This window comes from Notothenia rossii (genome assembly GCF_949606895.1).
Source record: "Notothenia rossii genome assembly, chromosome: 7".
Lineage (NCBI taxonomy): Eukaryota > Metazoa > Chordata > Actinopteri > Perciformes > Nototheniidae > Notothenia > Notothenia rossii.
In genome coordinates this window covers 25197238-25221543 of record NC_136905.1, presented here as the reverse complement: position 1 = coordinate 25221543, position 24306 = coordinate 25197238, and the positions used below count along the sequence as shown (strand labels likewise).

At 44.7% G+C, this 24306-nt stretch overlaps 1 protein-coding gene across 2 annotated transcripts in view; it reads left to right on the top strand.

The window, feature by feature from the left end:
- dnah5 (dynein, axonemal, heavy chain 5) overlaps positions 1–24306 on the top strand; it is a 142048-nt gene that overhangs the window by 35113 nt on the left and 82629 nt on the right. For both annotated transcript variants that reach the window (XM_079693697.1, XM_079693696.1), the window contains 21 exons: positions 21–233; positions 493–717; positions 1844–2016; positions 3674–3744; positions 4113–4220; positions 4402–4589; positions 7403–7597; positions 7848–7982; positions 8132–8239; positions 8554–8707; positions 14774–14920; positions 17483–17724; positions 18175–18351; positions 19103–19307; positions 19530–19672; positions 20746–20880; positions 21174–21296; positions 21577–21790; positions 21996–22219; positions 23385–23589; positions 23719–23891. In XM_079693697.1, the coding sequence (XP_079549823.1) occupies positions 21–233; positions 493–717; positions 1844–2016; positions 3674–3744; positions 4113–4220; positions 4402–4589; positions 7403–7597; positions 7848–7982; positions 8132–8239; positions 8554–8707; positions 14774–14920; positions 17483–17724; positions 18175–18351; positions 19103–19307; positions 19530–19672; positions 20746–20880; positions 21174–21296; positions 21577–21790; positions 21996–22219; positions 23385–23589; positions 23719–23891 (3558 nt within the window). The remainder of the gene's footprint in view (positions 1–20; positions 234–492; positions 718–1843; positions 2017–3673; positions 3745–4112; positions 4221–4401; positions 4590–7402; positions 7598–7847; positions 7983–8131; positions 8240–8553; positions 8708–14773; positions 14921–17482; positions 17725–18174; positions 18352–19102; positions 19308–19529; positions 19673–20745; positions 20881–21173; positions 21297–21576; positions 21791–21995; positions 22220–23384; positions 23590–23718; positions 23892–24306) is intronic.

Sequence of the window (24306 nt, the reverse complement as noted above, 5' to 3'; positions counted from 1 at the left end):
AAATATTGAATCTTTCTCAGATATACGACCGTATTATGGCTGTGTCATCACGGGAAGGGGAGACAGTGGATCTGGAGCGTCCTATCACAGCAGAGGGGAATGTCGAGGTTTGGCTCAATGCTTTGCTGAAGGAATCCCAGAGGTCTTTGCACCTGGTGATCCGACAGGCTGCGCTGACCATCCAGGAATCTGGCTTTCAGCTCATCGACTTTCTCAACTCCTTCCCTGCTCAGGTAGTTCTAAGCTGGATTCAAAGAAGTGGTTTCAAAACACTGTCCTTTAAATATTTTCTGGGATATTCTTTATTTTTTAACAAATTTTTTCTTCCTTAACATAATTCCTGTAACTTTCTGCTTTAAAATCTGTATTCAGTTTCTTACTACTAAAAATCAGATTTCAATTGTTTTGATTGAGTCAAAGTTGAATGTCGGTACATTTGATTTCACGCAACGATTACATATTGTTGTCCTTGTCCTTGTCCTCCTTGTCTAGGTGGGCTTGCTAGGTATTCAGATGATATGGACAAGGGACTCTGAAGAGGCCCTGACCAATTCTCGATATGATCGCCGCATCATGGCAAAGACCAACCAGCTGTTCCTGGATCTGCTCAACACACTGATTGACATGACAACAAGAGACTTAGGGGCTGTGGAGAGGACAAAATACGAGACCCTCATCACCATACATGTCCACCAGAGGGACATATTTGATGACCTGGTGACTATTTTGTTAATCATTTACTACTACTTGACCTGTTGTATAATGGCTCAGTGTACTGAAGTACATTTGACCATAGAAACAAGCTCTGTTCACAATTATATAATAAGAATCCCCTGATCAAGACGGCTGTCCTTTTGTAAAACTCATTTGGTATACAGCTATCACGGGGTCAGGTGTTTGCCGGGTTGGCTCACAAAAAGTCTTTAGTCTTTCATATTTAGTGTCTTTGAAGTCTCAGCTCAAGGCACAGTACATTGTCTGACTTGTCTCCAAGGTTAATAGAATTAAGTATACGGTAACAAATGTTGAACGTGTATTTTATTATATAATCCCCTTGTACCTGTAATGATTTATTTTCCTCCAGTCTTAACTGTTACGGTACGTCTACGGTTCCGTCGCGTGCTTCAACGGAGACGCTTCCCATTCACTTTGAATGGGGTGACGTCACATCGCTTTGCCTCCATTGCTCGCTTCGAAAGTTGAGAAAAGTTAAACTTTTCAAGCGTTGATGGAAGCGCCAGCCAATCAAATCATATGCCAGTACAAGCGTTAGCCAATCAAACCGCGTGCTTGTGTGTCTGGGGCGGGAGATAAATGTGATTGGTTGTTGGTCGCGTGCCAGACACACCCACTGGCAAGCTTCAACGCGACGGAACCGTGTGGACGTACCGTTAACCCTCTCCTATCCTATTCTCTGTTCACTCCATGTACTATTTTCTTACCCGTCTCCGTGACTTGCTTCTTTCCTCACATCCATCTCACCTCTCCTTTCCCTTCCTTTCAACTCAATATCATCTCATGGCCTCTAACCTCTTTTATTTTATCCTTCCCACTACCTGCCCTTCCCCCTTTTCCACCTTTTTAAATATAACCTCCTTTTAACCTCATGCCTCCTCATGCATCCTTTCCTTTCAACTATCCTACCCTCTTTCTTCCTGCTTTTATCCCCCCCCTTTCATCACTCCCTGAATGGTGCCCTTCGATTTTCTATTCTTGACTTGCCCTCTTCACTCTCCCCGTTCTCTCCATCCTTTTAACTTGCTTCCCACTTCTCCCTCATCTTTTCATGCCTCTTCTCTTTGTCACTTCTTCATACTTTACTCCCTTCCCTATCTCTCTGCAGTGCCGGCTCCATGTCAAAAGCCCCAGTGACTTTGAGTGGCTGAAGCAGTGTCGTTTCTACTTCAATGAGGACTCCGACAAGATGATCATTAACATCACAGACGTGGCCACTGTCTACCAGAATGAATTCTTGGGCTGCACTGAAAGGCTTGTCATTACCCCGTTGACTGACAGGTAGAAAACACAGTTCACACACACAAACACTCTCATAAAAACACGATTGATGGTACATACAGTGTGTAGCAGCAAATATTGCACATTTATAAAAGACACACATAATCATAGTTTTAGAACCAACCAAGTGTGTATGTTTTGTCAGGGTAGTAATGGTTCCAATTAAGGTTGGTTTAAACGAATTGCTTGTCAGATTGTCTAAAGCTTTTGAAGCCCCTTCCCCCCAAACATTACTGATAGTGAAATTAGGGGGGGCTGCATTTGACTTTTTTTTTTACTTTCTTGAAATGGACAATCTCAAGAATCCTGAATCCTTTACATAGCGATTGGCCAGTTTTTAAAAATTCTGAACAAAATCATCCTGAAATAAATCCTTAATAATAACTCCTGCAAAGACAAAAAAAAGGTATATCTTACTTTCTCTAAATATGGCAACTGCCAAGACAAAGTACAATCAATTCCTTAAATGAGCCTTTAAACTTTGGCCTCCCTACCACCTGGAATGCCCAGGTCTATCTAAAGACATCCACCCAGTCCACAACCATTTTCTCTAAGTTACATATAGGTAACTTCACTCGCTTTTATTTGGGATATAGTAAACAGTTTCATCATATCATTAGTCAATTTCTATTGGGTTACAATTTTTTATGGCTGACTAGTTACTGGAATTAGGGAGACGGGGGACAGAGAAGAAAAAAAACGAGACTGGAGGAGTTGGCAATCTTCCACAGTGGTCACAAACTCTGTCACTGGCATAGAGAGAGGAAGACACTCAGAGAGTGTGAGGTAGGCTGAATCCCAGCTACAGTTAAAGACAGACTAACAGAAACAGAGAGGGAAATGTGAGAAAAAGCAGAGACAAGGAGAAAGAGATGAGAGGAGACAGCAGCAGGGGGAGAGCTACCAGAAGACAGCAGCTGTCTAAGGAAGTGCCACGCTGGACTTATGGCTAAAGGCGCAATGACCGCCCGGATTCTCTCAATGCTTTCTATTCCTTCTTGAAACACTATCTTCTTTGGTTAGTTTGTGCTGTGCTGCTTTTCATTTTTCAACCTTTGTCTTTACTCTTCCAAACGGGATGAGGTGGCAAAATGGATGAAGGACATGTAATATAATAGACACAAAGTGGTAAAGGTAGACTTGGAAGCATGAAAGCAAAACTACAAAAAAATCAGTGGGAGATAATTGATGTTACAGTGGTCTAAGTTGTTCTGCATTCTCTGAAAGATGCATCATTTATTGCGAGCCCAGTTTCATCGAGTCCAGCCATGCTGTAAAAAGAGAAAACAGTGTCCGGGTTCAGGTTATTCTCTCGAGTGAAGTGTCCTTGAGCAAGGTACTGAATCCTTAACAGCTTATTGGGCAGAATTCTCTAGCTCTGTCTGGCCTCCAACCTCTCTTTGAAGAATCAAATCATATTTGTTTTATTCTGTGATAAATAACATTCGAGAGAAGATATAAACGACCTTGTGAGGAAGCACATTTTAAAAACTTGTAGAGGCAAATTCGGAGAAACCAGAAGAGACATTTCTTATCCTCATAACAGTTGATTTGTTTTATATTTTTATAATAGTAAATATAGTAAAGTGCATTTAAAACGTATTAATTGCCTAACCTTACCATGTCTATGAAACTTTTCTCCTGTCTGTTTGGTCAGGTGCTACATTACCCTCGCCCAGGCTCTCGGTATGAGTATGGGGGGGGCCCCTGCTGGTCCTGCAGGAACAGGTAAGACTTGAGCATGCAGTACATGTCACAATTGTGGGAGATTGTCCCTAACATACATGTTTCTGCTCCTGTAGTATACGTCTATATTTTTGTTGCTTAAGTATGTTGGTCTTTTATAGCAGATTTGTATTTATCCAGAATAGTTTATATTGTGTATTATTTGTTATACTGTATGTCGTTTCTACTAGATATGTTTATATTTGCTGTTTCTTATTTTTATTTAATTATGTTTATTCTTTATTCCACCTTTTACATATTATAATGCCTGAACACATTGCTGCTGCAACGGAGTTTTAGTCAGTTAATAATTCCATAACATAATGTTGTACCTCATTTAGGGATTTGAAAAATCTGCCTTTTGTTATTAGGTAAGACAGAGACCACAAAAGACATGGGCCGTTGTCTTGGAAAGTATGTTGTGGTCTTCAACTGTTCTGACCAGATGGACTTCAGAGGCTTGGGAAGAATATTCAAAGGTAAGAGTCACACGGAAAATTGGTGCAAACATTTTATGGCAAACAAAATCAGAACCATAAAGGATACAGGGATGGATTTCTTTAAAAGGGATTGGTGGTTTGGGATGAGTGATGAGGAAAACAAAGAGACAGTTGATTATATTTTAATATTTTGGATCTTTCGCATGTGTCTGATATCCAGGTTTGGCTCAGTCTGGTTCGTGGGGCTGCTTTGACGAGTTCAACCGCATCGACCTCCCAGTTTTGTCGGTGGCGGCCCAGCAGATCGCAATAGTTCTCACCTGCAAAAAGGAACGTCGCAAAAACTTTGTCTTCACTGATGGAGACACTGTGGAAATGAGCCCCGAGTTTGGCATCTTCCTTACTATGGTCAGTGACGCAACACTACTATTCTCTTGTAAAGAAATGATAACAAATCAAAATAAACTGCTATTAATGTTCTACTGATACTCAGGATCATTTATTTTCGTTGCTGGTTTTACAGCTGTGGGATACATTTAATTCAGAATGCATTTGGAGAGCATGCAATGTCCATCCATCCATCTTCTCCCGCTTATCCGTGGTCGGGTCGCGGAGGTAGCAGTTCCAGCAGAGAGCCCCAAACTTTATTTTCCATGGCCACATCAACCAGCTCTGACTGGGGGATCCCAAGGCGCTCCCAGGCCAGAGAAGAGATATAATCCCTCCACCTGGTCCTAGGTCTACCCCTTGGTCTCTTCCCAGCTGGACGTGCCTGGAACACCTCCCTAGGGAGGCGCCCAGGTGGCATCCTAACTAGGTGCCTGAACCTCCTCAACTGGCTCATCCTAACTAGGTGCCCGAACCACCTCAACTGGCTCCTTTCGACGCGAAGGAGGAGCGGTTAAACTCCGAGTCCCTCCCGGATGACCGAACTTCTCACCTTATCCCTAAGGGCCAGCCAGCCTGCGGAGAAAACCCATCTCGGCCGCTTGTACCCGCAATCTCGTTTTTTCGGTCATGACCCATCCTTCATGACCATAGGTGAGGGTAGGAACGAAAATGGCCCGGTAGACAGAGAGCTTTGCCTTCTGGCTCAGCTCCCTTTTCGTCACAACGGTGCGGTAAAGCGAATGCAGTACCGCTCCCGCTGCTCCGATTCTCCGACCCATCTCACGCTCCATTGTTCCCTCACTCGAGAACAAGACCCCGAGATACTTGAACTCCTTCACTTGGGGTAAGGACTCATTCCCTACTTGGAGTGGACAGTCCATCGGTTTCCTGCTGAGAACCATGGCCTCAGATTTGGAGGTGCTGATCCTCATCCCAGCCGCTTCACACTCGGTTGCGAACCGATCCAGTGAGTGCTGAAGGTCGCAGAACTGCAGATCCCCTCCCCCACGACTACGCCTCGAAATCCGATCCATGTATATTACAAACAGGATTGGTGACAAAGCGCAGCCTTGGCGGAGGCCAACCCTCACCTGAAATGGGTCCGACTTACTGCCGAGGACCCGGACACAGCTCTCGCTTTGGGAGTACAGAGATTGGATGTCCCTGAGTAGAGACCCCCTCACCCCATACCCCCGCAGCACCTCCCACAGTGACTCCCTGGGAACCCGGTCATACGTCTTCTCCAAGTCTACAAAACACATGTAGACTGGATAAGCGTACTCCCAGGCCCCCTCCAGGATCCTTGCGAGAGTAAAAAGCTGATCCGTCGTTCCACGACCAGGACGGAATCCGCATTGTTCCTCCTCAATCTGAGGTTCGACAATCGGCCTGACCCTCCTTTCGAGTACCTTAGAGTAAACTTTCCCGGGGGGCTGAGTAGTGTGATGCCTCTGTAATTGGCACACACCCTCTGATCCCCCTTTTTAAAAAGGGGAACCACCACCCCGGTCTGCCACTCCTTCGGTACTGTTTCTGACTTCAACGCAACGTTGATGAGACGTGTCAACCATGACAGTCCCTCCACACCCAGAGCCTTCAGCATTTCTGGGCGGATCTCATCCACCCCCGGGGCTTTGTCACTGTGAAGTTGTTTGACGACATCAGCGACCTCCCCCCGGGAGATTGGTGTCGATCCCCCGTCATACTCCAGCTCTGCCTCTAACATAGAGGGCGGAGTTGTCGGGTTCAGGAGTTCCTCAAAGTGCTCCTTCCAACGCCCTAACACTCCATCAGTGGAGGTCAACAACGTCCCATCCTTACTGTACACAGTATGGATGGTTCCCTGCTTCCCCCTGCTGAGGTGTCGGACAGTTTTCCAGAACAACTTTGGTGCCGCGCGAAAGTCCTTTTCCATGTCATCTCCGAACTTCTCCCACACCCGCTGCTTCGCCTCGGCCACTGCTGAGGCTGCTGCCCTTCGGGCCTGTCGGTGCCTTGCAACTGCCTCGGGAGTCCCCCGGGATAACAAATCCCTGAAGGCCTCCTTATTCAGTCGGACGGCTTCCCTGACCAACGGTGTCCACCATGAGGTTCGAGGGTTACCGCCCCTTGAGGCACCTAGGACCTTGAGACCACAGCTCCCCACCGCGGCTTCGGCAATAGAGGCTTTGAACACCGACCACTCTGGTTCAATGTCCCCAACCTCCACAGGAATGCCCGAAAAGCTCCGCTGCAATGTATCGCAGATAATACAGTTTTATAAGATTTAATGATAAACTGAAACGACCTGTCCCATGTCTTATATCACCATTTGTACTAAATAAAACACAAATATCTGCTTCTTTTAAATGATATTATCCAGTGTTCTGTATCATACAGTAATAGTTTGATCAATGTATCTTGTTGGCACAGTTGCTATCCCAAGGCAAGTCATTAAATAGAAAACAGAGCATTAGTTGTCTCATGTGGGCAGAGGGGTCAGAGATTATTCTCGCTTCTGTCTTTACTGTGTGTGTGCACATGTGTGATCAAAGGCAGGCTCTGTGTAGAGGAGAGCCTAAGCTCTGGCCATAGGGATTTAACTAACTGAATGATAGTGTTCGCTATGAACGTTAATGATGTTCTAGTATTAACTTAAGATGCTGTGTAGTTTTTTTCACAAGTACATTTATGCTGTAAATTGCACAAACTGCATACACCTGCTGTACGTTCTTCTGTATAATGTCCTGCAAAATGATTTGTTCAATATGCAATGATAAATGTTCTCACAAATATGGTTATAGTGTTTACCCCATTTCAAACTCATCTTTTTTGCTCTCCTGTATAATCAGAACCCAGGTTATGCCGGTCGCCAGGAGCTTCCTGAAAACCTGAAGATCAACTTCCGCTCTGTGGCCATGATGGTTCCTGACCGTCAGATCATCATAAGGGTAAAACTGGCCAGTTGTGGGTTTATAGACAACATGGAGCTGGCCCGCAAGTTCTTCACTCTGTACAAGCTGTGTGAGGAACAACTCTCCAAACAGGTAAAACCATGAGTGCAAAAAAAACAGGTTTTCGCAAATAAAATCAATATTTGACTTTTTTTTCTCCAGTATTGCTCGTTATACTTTTTTTGTTGAAAAGTGCAACATTTCTGATTTCAAACATATCCTTTTTTTAATATTTACATTTACAATTATTTTAAGATTATTACAATAATTTAAAATGCTTGTTGTTCAGGTTTGAAACATTTCCTGATGAATGACATCTAAATTGTTATCTGTGATTGTCCAGGTTCACTATGACTTTGGCCTACGGAACATCCTTTCAGTGCTGCGAACACTGGGAGCAGCCAAGCGAGCCAACCCCAGTGACACAGAGTCCACCATCGTCATGAGGGTCCTCAGGGACATGAACTTATCAAAGCTGGTCAGTCTAGAATAGAATAGAATACAATAGAACCTAATATATCATCCGTTTTGCAAAAATTGAAGTTAGACTCACCAGAGGATCAAAGATAGATTTAACACGAGTGTTTTTTGCACATTTATGTCTATCTGCATGTTTTTGTTTGTTAGATTGATGAGGATGAGCCGCTCTTCCTGAGCCTGATCGAGGACCTTTTCCCTGGTATCCAACTTGATAAAGCAGGCTATCCAGAACTAGAGGCTGCCATCGACTTACAGGTAGGGGAGGGGGTGAGGGATGAGTTTGTGTTTGTATGCCTGGGAGAGAGAAATGGCAGAAAGGACACAGACAAAGGTAAACAGAGTTTAGAGAGAGAAATGAGGAGGATGGCTTTAATCCGCCAAAAGACTAATGGACTTTTAGACAGCTGTATACAGTATTTCATGTCACTTTTAAATGCCTCCAGATATAGCACCCAAAGAAATACGAATGGGTCACTTACCATTAAAGAGGCCAAAGACGTGAAGTATGTGCCTTCATTCATCCATGTTCAACTGGTAAATATTTGTACACTGTTATTATGCTCCGACAGGTTGAGGACGCAGGTCTGATCATACATCCTCCCTGGAAGCTGAAGGTCATCCAGCTGTTTGAGACTCAGAGGGTCCGGCATGGCATGATGGCCCTGGGGCCAAGTGGGGCTGGAAAGACAACTTGCATACACACATTGATGAAAGCAATGACAGGTAGATTTTAGTGCAAGAGATAGAAACAAGATAACTGGCAGGCATTGAACAGGTTTGTCTGTGACAGTCAAAACCTCACAAGTTGTTTATAAGTATTTATTTTGTATGCATATTTTTGTTTTAATATATTTGAGGTGTAAGATATACTTACAAATGTTAATAAGTGAATCCAATCCATTTTATTTCTATAGCACATTTAAAAACAACAGAGTTGAACAAAGTGCTGTACATCAATGAATGTTCTCATTCATAACACTCCGTTCGATGTCTCACTATGGGATGCGCCTCATCGCGGAGCAAACAGAAGCATTAATCTCATTACGCCAATCCTGATTGGCTGGTGATCTTGACGTCAGCGTCAGGGAATCCACCCCCTATAAGTAGCTTGCGCTACGCCGCATGCGTCATTCAAACACCTCTTCTCGCTTCAGAGCACATCTCGAGAAAGATCAGTAGCTAGCTAGCTTAACGGTCCACAGACTGATTTACGAAGCTAACCTTCGGTCGACGGGCGCTCGCCGGCTACTTCTATATATACTTCTGCAAGAAGACTGTTAATACCAACACACCAGTTAGTATTGCAAATCGACCTCGCCGTTTTCTCCTCGGGAATAAAGGTAAGGTTTTGATTTTTTCAAGCTAGCAACACACGTGTTGCTAGCTTGTCTTCCCTCACTACCGACACCACGGTAGCGAGGACGTTTTTTCTTTTTCTCTCTCACACCAGAGGAGGGGAAGATAAAAAGGGTATTAACACACCAGTTAATATTCTTTGAGAATAAAATTCTACACCGTCGTTTTTTCTCCGGATTAACGACAGTTGGGGAAGTATTTTTTCTCAGCAACGTACCTGTTACGAGCGGGTCCTCTCCACGCCGTCACCACGGCGACCGAGATGGACGCTTCTCTCCCTCACACCAGAGGAGTCAGGGACTCGGAGGCTCGGCTCTGTGGCTGCGGGTTGAAGATATCAGGCACAGACTCACACCAGGTCTGCTCGTCCTGTCTCGGGCTGGAACACGCCCAGGAGGCTATCGACAACCCCGGCTCGTGCGGACATTGTGCCCGCTTCACCATCAAGAGCCTCCGCCGACGGCTAGCACGCCAAGCTAGCTTGTCGGGTCAGGACTCCCTCATGTCCTCTGATTTACCGGACGGAAATCAGGACACGGGGGCGTCCACCACAGAGATGGAGCCCCGCACTGTGTCGGTCTGGGGCTCATCAGTAGTGGCAGCTGCAGAACCGGAGTCCCGCGCCGTGTCAGGCTGGGACTCGGTGGCAGCGAGGGACGTGCGAGCGGAGCCCCGCGCTGTGTCAAGCTGGGGCTCCCAACTGGACCTCACCATGGTCTCGCCCGCGGATGATGTCCCGGAGTTGGACTACATGGAGGACGAAGAGGATGAAACCTCTGGATTCCTCCTGTCCGACTCTGATGAGCAAGACGATGATGTCTTCGTGTCATCAGCTCAGGCTGCAAAGCCGGGAGCGATGGCTGCTCTCCCGGGCGATAGCACACCAGCTTTGCCCTGTCTGAGTATAGACCTGCAGGCCGTGTGTCAGCGTGCCGCAGCCAGCCTAGACATCCCATGGCCCGAAATGGCCAAGGAGACCTACAGGTCCCGTTACGAGGGGAAAAATTTGCCCCAAGCAACGAGGACAAAGAGGCAACTCCTGCCGGTCTTCCCGGAGATGTTGGATGAGGTGTCGATCTCGTGGAGAGACCGGCCCTTCAGCAACAAGGCCCCAATCCAGGGTGCCTCCTCCCCTAGACTGCGACGGTATGGAGAGGCTCGGCCTGCTCCGCATACCGCCGATGGAACCGCTGGTGGCAGCTCACCTCCTCCCGAGGATGGCGACTACACCGAGCAGGAACCCCACGCTACCGGCAAAGGCGGACCGGTTCCAGTCAACCATGACTGAACGGTCCTACAGAGCCGCAGCATTGTCTGCCAGGGCTTTGAACATTTCCTCGCTGCTAACCGCTTACCAAGCGGAGCTCTGCGAGGATCTATCGAGTAATCCTGGACCGGCAGTACTGGACGAGATAGCCGCGATCACGGACATCTGTCTCCGCGTTCAACGCTGCGCCGTCCAGGCCACGGGAAAGGCAATGGGAATTATGGTGGTGCAGGAAAGAGCTAGATGGCTCAACCTCACCAACCTCCCAAAACCGGGAAAGAGAGGATGTGCTGGACATGCCCATCGTTCCCGAGGGGATTTTTGGATCTGCGCTCGCTTCTATGCAGAAGAGATGCGAGTCCAAGAAGAAGGAAGACGAGGCCCTCCACCTCTGTCTTCCTCGATGGGTCGAGCCGCTGCCTTCACAGCGGCAGTCCCTCGCCCAAGCTACCTCAGCTGCTCGGTTTAAAGTACCGAAACAGCAGAGGTCACGGCCCGCCCCGAGTCCCCAGCCCAGGCAGGAGACGAGGGCGAATTGGCCCAGAAAGTCTCCGGTTCCGGCTGCAGCCCAGGCGCAGCCAACCCGGAATTTCGGCCAGCAGGCGAGGAAGAAGAAGCTGGCGGCCTGACAGCCTCCTCTTCTTCCCTCGGTGACGGAGCTGGAAGGTTCCCCAGCTCCAGATGTGTTCCCGCTGCCTCGAGAGATGCCTCAAAGCCATCCTCAAGTGCACCAAAACACATGTCACAATATTGCTCTGTTTTCTCGGATAAAGCATTTTCCGCTGACGCATCCAGGCCTCAGGCTGAGGGCGCAGCTCAGAAAAATGAAAGAGAAAACAATAAAACCAATAAACAGCCCCACATTTGTTCCCCTTTTGAGAGCAGCTACGGCCTCTCTCAAAAGGCGGATGATGAACGGGTCTGTGAAGGCACCGCCGCCACGCGCATGCGCAGTAACGACTGGGGCTGTGAGGCTACCACCGTCACGTGCAGGCACAGTGCCGGCTGGGGTTGTGAAGGCACCTCCGTCACGCGCATGCGCAGTGTCGGTGGGGACTGTCAAATCGGGGTACCACCGTGTTCAGACACTAGAGGGCCCCATAACACAACAAATAGAGACTCAGAGGGCAAAAGACGTGACATCTCCGCTGGCTCTAAGGAGCGAACAGTGGAAGATGCTCACAACGTCTGCTTGGGTGTTCAAGACAGTTACACGGGGTTACAGACTCCAATTCGCTGTCACCCCCCCTTGCTTCTCGGGCGTTCTGTATTCACAGGCCCGAGGGGAGTCAGCCCACATTATAGAAAGAGAGATTCTCTCACTTCTAGAAAAGGAGGCTATATCTATAATACCCGCCGAGCAGAGTCAGAGCGGCTTTTATTCCAAGTATTTCCTCGTTCCCAAACGGGGAGGGAACGGAATTCGGCCAATACTAGATTTGAGGGCTCTGAACAATATCTAAGAAGATACAAATTCAGAATGCTCACTCACACATCTCTGCTGCGTCTCGTGCGACAAAACGACTGGTTTACATCAGTCAACCTGAAAGATGCGTATTTCCACATCCCAGTATATTACCCACACAGGAAATATCTGAGGTTCGCATTTCAGGGGATCTGTTACGAATACAGAGTACTTCCCTTCGGTCTGTCTCTCAGTCCAAGAGTGTTTGTACGATGTACGGAAGCCGCGATAGCCCGTTAAGACAACAGGGTATTCGCCTGGCAACCTACCTAGACGACTGGCTGCTTCTCGCACAGTCGGAACAGGAGACTATTACGCAGACAAATGTCCTCGTAAAGCACCTGCTCAACCTGGGTTTCATAATAAACACAGAAAAGAGCATGTTGTGCCCGGCACAGACTGTACTCTTCCTGGGTTTACACCTGAACTCGGTGCCCAGCCCGCCTGTCAGCGGAAAGAGTGAAAGCTTTCAGAGCTTGCCTCGCTCATTTCCAGCTGCGCAAACATGTTCTTTTCAGATCATGCCTGCGGTTACTGGGGCTCATGGCGTCAGCCATCCTGGTTGTACGGCTGGGACGGTTACACATGAGGGAGTTTCAGCGCTGGGTAGCCGCTCTAAAACTAAACCCCGCGCGTCATGGAGCACGGAGAGTGATGGTTACTGTGAAATGCGTAATGGCACTGCGCCACTGGCTGCACCCGACTTTTCTGGTACGGGGCGTGCCTATGGGTGCTGTCCTTTCACGGAAGGTGGTCACCACAGACGCATGTCTGACAGGCTGGGGAGGTATTTACGAAGGTCGTCCGGTGAGGGGTCTCTGGAGCAGAGACCTCCAGCGGTCGCACATAAATTACCTGGAGCTTTTAGCGGTGTTCCTCACCCTAAAACGCTTTCTGCCTTTTCTCAGAGGACACCATGTCCTTGTGAGGACGGACAATACGACCACAATATCGTATATAAACCGACAAGGGGGTTTGCGCTCTCTCCAGTTACACATGCTGGCACGCAAACTGATCTTGTGGAGCTGCGGCCGTCTCCTCTCTCTGAGAGCGACGCACGTACCGGGTGTGATGAACCTCGGTGCAGACCTGCTGTCCAGAGGTGTACCACTATATGCAGACTGGACTCTACATCCAATGATTGTGAGCCAGCTGTGGGTGCGTTACGGCCGAGCCGCGGTAGATCTGTTCGCATCAAAAGAAAATGCTCACTGTCAGCTTTTCTTTTCAATGCGCGATCAAAACGCACCATTAGGCGTGGACGCGCTCGCGCACATTTGGCCTCCGGTCCTCCTGCTTCCTCCACTAGGTCTCTTTATGACTGTAAGTGGAGGGTGTTTGAGGACTAGTGCCTTCAAAAAGGGCACACCTCTTTTCAATGCCCTGTGGGAGTGATTTTATCATTTCTACAGGACCTAATTGATCAACACAGAGCTTTCTCCACGATCGAAGTCTACCTGGCTGCTATTGCTGCATGCCATGTGGGTTTTGAGGGTAAGACGGCTGGCCAGCATCCTCTGGTCTGCCGTTTTATGAAGGGAGCTTGCAGGCTCCTTCCTGTTTCCAGGTCACTGGTGCCCTTATGGGACTTGACAGTGGTTTTAGATGGGCTCACTCGAGCCCCATTTGAACCCCTGGAAGAAGCTGACATGAAGCACCTGTCACTCAAGACAGTGCTGTTACTGACCCTGGCATCCGCCAAGCGAGTCAGTGACATTCATGCGCTATCTGTACATCCTTCATGCACTCAGTTCGCCCGAGGGTTAACGAGAGTGTTGCTGAAGCCCAACCCTGCCTTTATACCTAAGGTGGTTGGTTCATGTACCCCCTTTGACATTGAGGTATTTCCTCCGCCGCTGTGTCCCTCCGGGGAACAGCAGCCGAATTTGCTATGTCCAGTCCGTGCTTTACGCACTTATATGGACAGATCAAAAGAGTTTCGTCATAATGACCAACTCTTTGTGTCCTGGGCTAACCCTCAGAAGGGCAAGCCTGTTACTAAGCAACGGCTCTCTCACTGGATTGTGGAGGCAATTGCTTTGGCTTACACGAGTCAGGGTCTGCAGGCACCTTCGGGTTTGCGTGCTCATTCGACTCGTGGTCTGGCTACATCCTGGGCTTTGTTCAAGGGTGTTTCCATCCAAGACATTTGTGCAGCAGCGAGCTGGTCCTCGCCGCTCACTTTTGTCCGCTTTTACAGATTAGACGTCTTTGCTCCCAGTGTGGCCCATGCAGTGCTGGGCCCCCTGCTGAGTTAGAGCTCTAACTGTTAAGTTCTGGTTGGTCTTGGTGACTTTTGAGATAAGCTCGTCTGGCAATTCGGGAGCTACAATATCCCATAGTGAGACATCGAACGGAGTGTTATGAATGAGAACTATAGGTTACTTACGTAACCCCAGTTCTCAGAGTAACATGAAGTGAGATGTCTCACCAGACGGCCCTCCTTGCTATGGTGAAGCGAGAAGAGGTGCTTATTTTGAATGACGCATGCGGCGTAGCGCAAGCTACTTATAGGGGGTGGATTCCCTGACGCTGACGTCAAGATCACCAGCCAATCAGGATTGGCGTAATGAGATTAATGCTTCTGTTTGCTCCGCGATGAGGCGCATCCCATAGTGAGACATCTCACTTCATGTTACTCTGAGAACTGGGGTTACGTAAGTAACCTATAGTTTCTGTCAATGTCGTTTCTCATTCCTAGAGTGTGGTCAGCCTCACAAAGAAATGCGCATGAACCCGAAAGCCATCACAGCACCTCAGATGTTTGGTCGATTAGATGTGGCGACCAATGACTGGACTGACGGCATCTTTTCTACACTTTGGAGGAAAACCCTGAGAGCAAAGAAAGGTAAGGCTGCTTACTCAAAGGTGGTTGCCTACTTGAAGGTGAGCTCTGCTGACATTAACAAATAATATATTACTTTGATGAAAAACACTTGGAAATAAGCATTTATTGCAGAGACTACTAACGCATGTAAATGCAATCGTATTTTACGTAACTTTGAGAATATCTCATTTTTGTAATTGTTTGGTGATCAATTTTAAATTGGCAGAGACCAAATAATGAATATGCATGCTTTAGGATTGACCCAAATATCTTCAGGTACCACAGGTGTGGTTCGTAGGAAACTCAACAAAAGCTACAGTAACTTTTTAACTGGCAAATGAGAAAATATGGTTCCATAGCAGCCCCGTCTGTCGAGTAAACGTAAGAGTGATAGGGAAAACAAAACAGGGACCTCCTGATTCAAGACATTATTTCTCAAATAATGAGTTTTTCTCTTTTCCTTAGGGAAACCAGAATGTTATTACGTTGCAGAGAAGTTTAATTATCATGGGACCTCACTGTGTCTATAGTTCAAAGCAGCACAAACAGCTGTTTTATCTTCCTGCTCAGTTCTAACACTTCATTAAAAATGTATGTATGGATTGCTATGCGTATACATTATGTGTGCTTGCTTTTATGTTTGCAAAATATGCATCTGATGTACTCAGTTAAAGTTATTGTGCATTTTGGATGCATTTCATACTGAATGTTGTTGAGCAGACAGGAATCCAGCTTAGAAAGTAGATTATTCAAGGTTTTGTCTCCTGAGTGAAATATCTTAGAAGAAATTAAATACTTTGTGAAAATAGGCAGTATCCATATTGTGATTTCTTGTTTCTTACTTTAGAAGAGGAAGTCTAAAGGGAGGACATGATTTTCATGGGATGGCACACAAAACTGTCATTTCATATATATCAAACAGCAAGGCCAACAGCATTGCGCAAAGACGCACACGTATCGCAAATACATACACAAATAAAGGGCAACATAGAAACCACTTTTGAAACATTGTGTGCGTGGCAGCACAAACACTGGTAAATCACGAGCAAGGCACACTGGTTAAGGATGGCAGCTTCCTCATCGTTGCACTCGGAGAGGAAAAGTAGAGACGGAGACGATGAACTGTTTAGCCCGCCTTGGGCATGGTTTATTTTCCTATGCACTGCAGGTGCATCCTTTCACTCAGCCGAGCTAACTTAGAACATTATTTTGGCCAATTCTGCATCTTTGTGCAGCGTATACTCAAACAGCGATAGGAAGAGCCCACTGCCTGACTCGGACATGCTGTGGAGTGAATTGTGGTCACCTCTGAGAGGGAGTTGGTTGACAGCTAAAAAAGCTATAATATCAACGACAGCTGACACGTAATAACGGTTCCGTGCCAGCTGATCTGTGTGCACCAAAGTACTCATTTCCTTATTTGTTTCCTGGTGTATCTGTCTCTCTCTCCACAAACACTCACATGAAATGTGTTCTTTTGATGCGGCATACCTTATCAGTCCTTTATCAGTCTGTAATGCGTGTTTCCAGTCGCAAAAACCATTGACAGTAAAAGCCGCATCAGATGAAGACGTATTTACTTTAAACTGTCTACAGGGGAAACAAAAGGCTGCGTCTGCTTTTAACAAATATTGAAGTCATGGTCTGTTGTTGTACCATGCAGTGGCAAAAATGCGCTTCTTTCCTGAAAACAATCTCCCTGGATAACGATCCAGTTTCACCTTGTTGGGTTTATTAACCCCAAGATCATTTGGGGCTCTTGGTATTTGAGCGGTTGCTGGCCCAATAGTACCTGTTGATGTGCTGCAAGGTAGCGTCTGAAGTGGAGGCACCGGCACCGGCACGGAGGAGGAGGAGGAGGAGGAGGAGGAGGAGGAGGAGGAGGATGCTGCTAGGGGGTGTGGTACAGGGTGTGTGGCTACGTAGGTGGTGATGGTAGGGGCAGAAGGAGCTGTGCCTCGGAGGACAGCATTGGTGGCGGCCGCCTTGATGAGTCAAGGCTTGGGCTCGCTAACTCAGCCCCGGGGTTTGCCGAGGTCAAGCTTGTGACATTAAGGCGTGCTGCTGCAACGGCAGGTGCAGGGTCGCCAGCAGAACCATCGGCTGCAGTTCTTTCATCGCTATTTCGTTTTTAATAAATCCTTAGACCTTTTAAGCCAATTTCTGATGTCCATTTTGTAACTCAAACAGAAATGGGAGTCTACAGAATGCACAATAAACAAATCCAGACTAGGCGGCAGATTGTGACGCTGTGATTGGTCTAAATGTGGACGAATCACAAGTCACAACAGACACATGAATTTATTTGACATAGCCTGCGATTTTTTTTAGTTACTATCTGACATCACATACATCGTAGCATAAAAGTTCACAGTGTATTCATAATAAAAAAAAAATATATATATATTTTTGAATTTTTATAAATAATACAAATCGTGTTTATTGGGGGAGGGCAGGAATGTCAAATGGGAGGGCCTGGCCCTCCCTGGCCCTCCCACGGCGCCGGGCATGCCCTAGGGGTCCGCGTACCCTCATTTGAGAACCACTGATGTAGATAAACCAAAACACTATTTTCTGTCTCAGGTGAGCACATCTGGATCGTCCTGGATGGACCAGTTGATGCAATCTGGATTGAGAACCTAAACTCAGTTTTGGACGACAACAGAACACTTACACTGGCAAATGGAGACCGTATACCCATGGCACCCAACTGTAAAGTGGTTTTCGAGCCACATAACATTGACAATGCCTCCCCAGCCACTGTCTCACGCAATGGCATGGTGTTCATGAGCTCTTCCGTGCTCAACTGGAGCCCTATACTGGAGGTGAGTTAACTGTTTAAATATAATATTTTGTTTCCTACACAGAAACATTAAGTTGTGGTTCTTATGTTACGGTATATAACATATTATGAAAGCAAAATGACTAGATCATAACTAGATCTGGGACACATTTGGCTAGTCGATGCACCCCAGGGATATATAATATGCCTATTCATGTATTGTGTGTTTAAAATATGGCTTTAACAAAGGCAATACATATCATAATCACCATATTAAAAACTCTGTTTAACCTAGAGTTGGATCTGACTATTCATACCGCAAGATCAATTGTAATCAATTGTCTTAATTTAGAGGACTTGACATTTCTGCTGCATCTAAGAACTAACATCACACAAGCTGGGCTTTTTAACAGGACCTACACACTGTTGTGTGAGACTAATGTTATTTACGTCCTCTTGACTACAATGATGTGACTGTTTTGCTCTTTTTCAGGGCTGGTTGAAAAAACGTGTCCCCCAGGAAGCAGAGGTGCTGAGAGAACTGTTCTCCTCCTCCTTTGCTGAGCTCTACCGCTTTAGTGTGCAGTCACTAGAGTTTAAGATGGACATGCTGGAGGCCTTTGTCATCATGCAGTGCATCAACATGCTGCAGGGACTCATACCACAAAAGGTAAGGTTACAGCTGTTCTGAATTCCCACCCATGGGACCGACTGTACTGCATCTTTTAATGATCAAGGTACATCCCACGCTCTAAATCTTTTTTATTGCTGGTATGAAAGGGAGAATTCAAATAGATAAGACATTTTGAATCATTTGCTGTTCTTAGGAAAAGACAAAACTGTTGAATGATATTAGTAAAACACTTATTGTTGGATCTGTAATCCATCATATACTTTAATTACATCAGGTTGTGAAGTTTAAACAGATGGTAGCTCGTTAATGCAAAGAGAAGGGATCCAATTAGTGCATAGTTTTCAGTCCAATCTAAGTGAAACTTTTTATAGTCATACAGACATCACTGGTGGAGCTATATGAGTCCTCCTTGTGCCCACTATGCATAATAATAGATTTGTCTTTTTATCGTGTTCCTTTTAAAGGTCATTGGGTAGGTAACCGTCAACACAACAGTAATAATGTTGATGAGTAATAATTAGATGAGTTAATACACACTCAAATGATTTAGTGGCATAATTTCTCTGTAGATGAGAACACTGTGGATTCAATACATTATTTGAGGGTCTGTGAAACTTTTTTTTAAGCATCTATTATGACCATGTCAGATGTTTTGTGCACTTTGTTACATACTGTAATAGCTGGAACTCATCAGGGTCATACTGTTCTCTATAAAATAAACTTCAGTAGAAGGTTAATGTGGATGCTTTAACAAAGTCCTTGATCTAAATTGACTTTGACTCTACAGGAGCAGTGTGGCGAGATATCCAGAGAGCACCTGGAGCGGCTGTACGTCTTTGCCCTAATGTGGAGCACTGGAGCATTACTTGAACTGGATGACCGGAGGAAGATGGAGATCTGGCTCAGAGGGAACAACGATATCCCTCTTAACTTGCCAGACATTCCTCCTGACAGCGACAACACCATGTTTGACTACCATGTCACAGCAGATGGTATGCATGCATAAAATTAAAAAAATTAAAAACATTCAGGAAATATTGAAGCTGCTTCTTGACAAGCAGACGCATCATGCCTCATGTTGTTCTAAATGTTGCAGTAGGTGTCAGTTTTTCAAACCTTACTGTGAAATTCATTTTTAATTGAACGACAGTTTGCACATGTCATATTGTGTACTAATCTGTCTTTTTGGTGCCCATTTCTTCTTCTTCTTCCAGGTCAGTGGGTCCACTGGAGCACCAGAGTAGAGGAGTATGTTTATCCTTCAGAATTCACCCCAGAGTACAGCTCCATCTTGGTTCCCAATGTGGACAATGTTAGAACAGACTTTCTAATACAGACCATCGCCAAGCAGGGCAAGGTGAGTTTGCTGAAAGTATAGCTGTGTACTGCCTGTCAGAAACAAAGGCTACATCCATTAAAAGACCCTTTAGGATAACTTTAGCATTATACATTTTCATCGACTGAAACCTTGACTTACTGTATGTTTCAAGGGACTCAAAAGGAGGAACAGGCACATCTAGAATATACATGTATGTGTTCATAGCTTATGGTAAGGGTGCTGTAGGTTAGCGGCCATTGAATGTGTTCTCCATTGAGTGTATAATGCTTCATTAATTTCTGGATACAGACGACACACATGCACACATTTCAGATCAATAAAATGGTAGCGTGGCTGGATGCAGCAGAGATCTACTAAAAGACCATATTTAAAAAAAGGTGGTCGATACTCTACTTGAAAGCCCATTAAATGCTTCAACACTTCGCATTCATCCACAGTGTGTGTCTGTGTGTGTTTGGATGCATGTGTGAAAGAGTCATTCAGATTCAAAATGCCACAAGAGGAAAGTAGGGAGCGTCTGTATGTTAGTGTATTTGTAAAGAGCTGCTGTGTGTGGGGGGGATATTTCATTTAGGAAGCTCTTACATTTCCATTTACTGGGTAAATCAGCTTTTTTCAGAGGCTGATGGATATAAAGTGTGCACCAAATATGTACTAAAACCAAATATTATTTTAATATGTTAGGCTGTTACGAAGGGTAGACGTTGAAGATGGCTGATACACAGGCAACGGCCTTCAACCCCCAACATAGCGTTTTATGGATCTGTAAAAAAATTGATTAGCCAATCACTTCAAAACTAAAAATTGAAAAACATAGATTATTTTGTTATTCCTTTTTCAGTTTGTTCTTCTTTCCTGAGGTGTCTTTTCTGACCTAAGAGTCCTATTTAATGCCATAGCGAAACAAATGCCATATAGCTTCAGTCAACAGTTTAAATATTAAGATCAACATGACAATGAACTGCCATTTCTGTAGTTAATTTTGTCATAAAAAGTCATATTACATTGTATGAAACATTACGTTTCATTACTTTACTACGTTATCTGTGCATATAGAGGACCGGACACAATACATCTTTCATTTTTACTAGGCTGTTTTGCTGATTGGAGAGCAAGGAACAGCCAAGACTGTTATCATCAAGGGCTACATGTCAAAGTATGATCCTGAGGCCCACATTGGGAAGAGTCTCAACTTATCTTCTGCGACCACACCACTCATGTTCCAGGTAAATTAAAACTGTCTGTTAACTTTCCCCTTCATTCGTACACATCTTGATGTCTCATTTTCAGCCATTTTCAACTTAAAGTTGATGCACTACACCTGTGTTAACTCTGACTAATAATGTGCAGGGTGGAGGAAGGACCACAGTCTTATTCTTCCACAGTGGCATTGATTGAGCTGTTTATAACAATGTTTGTTTTTGGAACTTACCGGATCTGTCCTTCACTTTTTGCTTTCTTTTTCATAACCATATGTCTTGTCCTATTTTGTCCTTTGCTCCCCCTTTCTCTCTTCTAGAGGACAGTAGAGAGCTATGTGGATAAGAGGATGGGGACAACGTACGGACCCCCTGCTGGCAAGAAAATGTCAATTTTTATAGATGACATCAACATGCCTGTCATCAACGAATGGGGAGACCAGGTTAGGAGTCATTTTAACCTTAATTAATTAAATGAACTACTAAGAGTATATTTTCACTATCTACCTCAATTCATGTTAATGAGTCTAGTTTTGTTCTTTGAATCCCGCCTAGGATCATTCTATCATAATTTTTTTATTGCATTCATACATTTTTATTTTGCACGTTACTGATCTATTTAAATGATGCAAAACAATTTACTGATGATAACAGCAAAAAAGAATAAACTAAATAAATAATCGTTTTCTTGATTTAACATTGCTTTTTGGCTCTTCATCATAGGTGACTAATGAGATTGTCAGGCAACTGATGGAGCAAAACGGGTTCTTCAATCTGGAGAAACCGGGAGAGTTCACCAATATTGTGGACGTTCAGTTCCTAGCTGCCATGATCCATCCAGGAGGCGGTCGTAATGACATCCCACAGAGACTGAAAAGGCAGTTCTCCATTTTCAACTGTACCCTGCCCTCCAACACTTCCATTGACAAGATATTTGGTGGGTAAAAAGAATGCAGTGGAACCATTATTGAGGCATGAATTGAATCGAATTATTTAAATAATATTAAGGAATTTGTATAAAAAACGTATACTACAGTACTAACAAAATGGCATACATTATCTACTGTGTCATATGACTTTGATAAATGTACATGCCTTGGTAACAATGCCACCTTTTAACTGACAAATCACCTATAATGTAGGTGTGATTGGCATCGGCCACTTCTGTGCACGTCGTGGATTTGCCAATGACGTTCGTAGCACCATACCTCGTCTGGTGTCTCTGACCCGCCGGCTCTGGCAGTTGACCAAGGTCAAGATGCTTCCAACTCCGGCCAAGTTTCACTACATTTTTAACCTAAGGGATCTGTCCAGAATTTGGCAAGGCATGCTTTATACCAACCCTGAGGTGGTCAACTCTGTTCAGGTAAGAAGTTTAAAATATACGTTTTTAAAAAAAAAAATCTAAAATGTCATATAATTAGGGAAAGTTACACAGCTAATAAGATTAAGATAATATATAGAAAAGTTCAACTGACAATACAAATACCATAGATAAGGCTGAATTAAGCCCCTCACTGCACCGTGAGCCCTACTGCTAAGAACGTATTGTGTGTGATACATACACAAAGTATATAATGTATGATTACCGTAATACTCCACATATACCAGCCTTAGATTAGATAGATTAGTTTTGAACAGGTTTCTGCAGTGCTGTAATATTATTCCTCCCACTAGCCTTATTGCATGTGAGCGTGTAAATGCAGATACATGTATTATAGACTGCAGTAGTGTAAAGGCACTTACAGAGAATGATGAAACCCCTAATTATATGGTACAGCTAATGTAGGAATTGAGAAAGATAATTGTCTTTTGGTAGGGACGAATAAACAATTCTATCAATTTAAGCTCGATTCTTGCTGAGGTGGCAACATTGCCTATTGTTTTGTGGCCTCACTGAATAATAGAATGCAATGAAATATATCATCTACACCTGCCAAGGGTCATAGCAACTATGTTCAACATCCCTGCTGAGGCTTTCAACTCACCTCAGAAGAATTATGCTGTGTCTCTTAATTTGGATATATCCTGAAGTGCACTGTTCACACACATACTTGTGTACATTTGTTCAGGGTAGTGTTGTATCATTGGGCACACTGGAAATGAAAATTGTCACTGTTAGAAAGCTAGAGTTATGTATAAATTGTTAAGGGTTCCATACTCAACTTTTCGACCAGTATGAGTGCACATCCTTTTGCCATACTTAATAGTGTACATGCACCTATGTAAGGAAAATAGCAAGTGCAACTTCAGAATTACCAAAATTGAAACTCAACACGAGACTGCAAGATTCAAGTGTTTTAAAAAGACATGACCACTGAGAACAGAATACATGACAGTATTGATTACCAATAAATGAAATGTTTACTTCATCATTTTGGCTATGCTATCTGAACTGAATGAGCTTATTCATAAGCAACACTTGCCTATCCCGCTGTCTTGTACTGGCAGACACTCGAGAGACTAAACAACCAAAGGTTTTTGAGCTTAATTTATTGAATAGGAACATTAACACAAATTGTCATTTCCAGGTGCTGCTGGCATTGTGGAAGCACGAGTGTAGTCGTGTGATAGCTGACCGTTTTACCATGCCTGAAGACGTGGAGTGGTTTGACCACGCTTTGGCAGAACTTGTAGAGGAGGAGTTTGTCGAGGACAACAAGAACATAGCGGATTATGGAGAAGGACTAAACAGATTCTTTGTTGACTTTCTACGAGATGCACCTGAGGCTACAGGTACTGATCGATCAAAAACATACAGCACTGGAACATTTCAGTGCAGTGTTTTTGTCCCCTCTCAAATAAAACTGAAATTTGCCTGCTGTTTGTGATAATTTTAAAATAAAATCTTTATTTTCCTTACAGGAGAAGAGCCGGAGGAATCAGACTTTGATTTGCCCAAAGTGTACGAGCCTATCGAATCGTTTGAGAGTTTAAAGGAGCGCCTTAACATGTTTCTGAGCCATTATAATGAGAGCATCAGGGGTACTGGCATGGACATGGTCTTCTTTCAGGATGCTATAATGCATCTGGTCAAGGTACTCAAAATATACTAATCATTTAACCACGTTGGTGCGTTTTTAAAAATGAAGAAATCTTAATATTATCAGGATGAAAGTCACAGGCTTTTTACGTTATAGAACAGAACAGAAAGTATAAAAGTGTGTGTGACGCCATGAATGCATACAAAACGATATGTTGTCAAACTCAAAACTATTTCCATTGAAGTTGTGTCACTGGCCACTGTTCATTTTCATTGAATGCTGAGACACCCTACAAGCCCCAACACAGTCATTCCAGTTTAACTTTGTGTAGTTTTATTTTTTTTAACTTGTTTGCTTTCCCACTTTCAATCCCACCATATGTCTTTCTGTCTCCCTTGCTTCTTTTTTCTCCTTCACAGCTTGTCACATACAAACTCTCCCTTTTTATTAATCCTAGTTCTATGTGTAT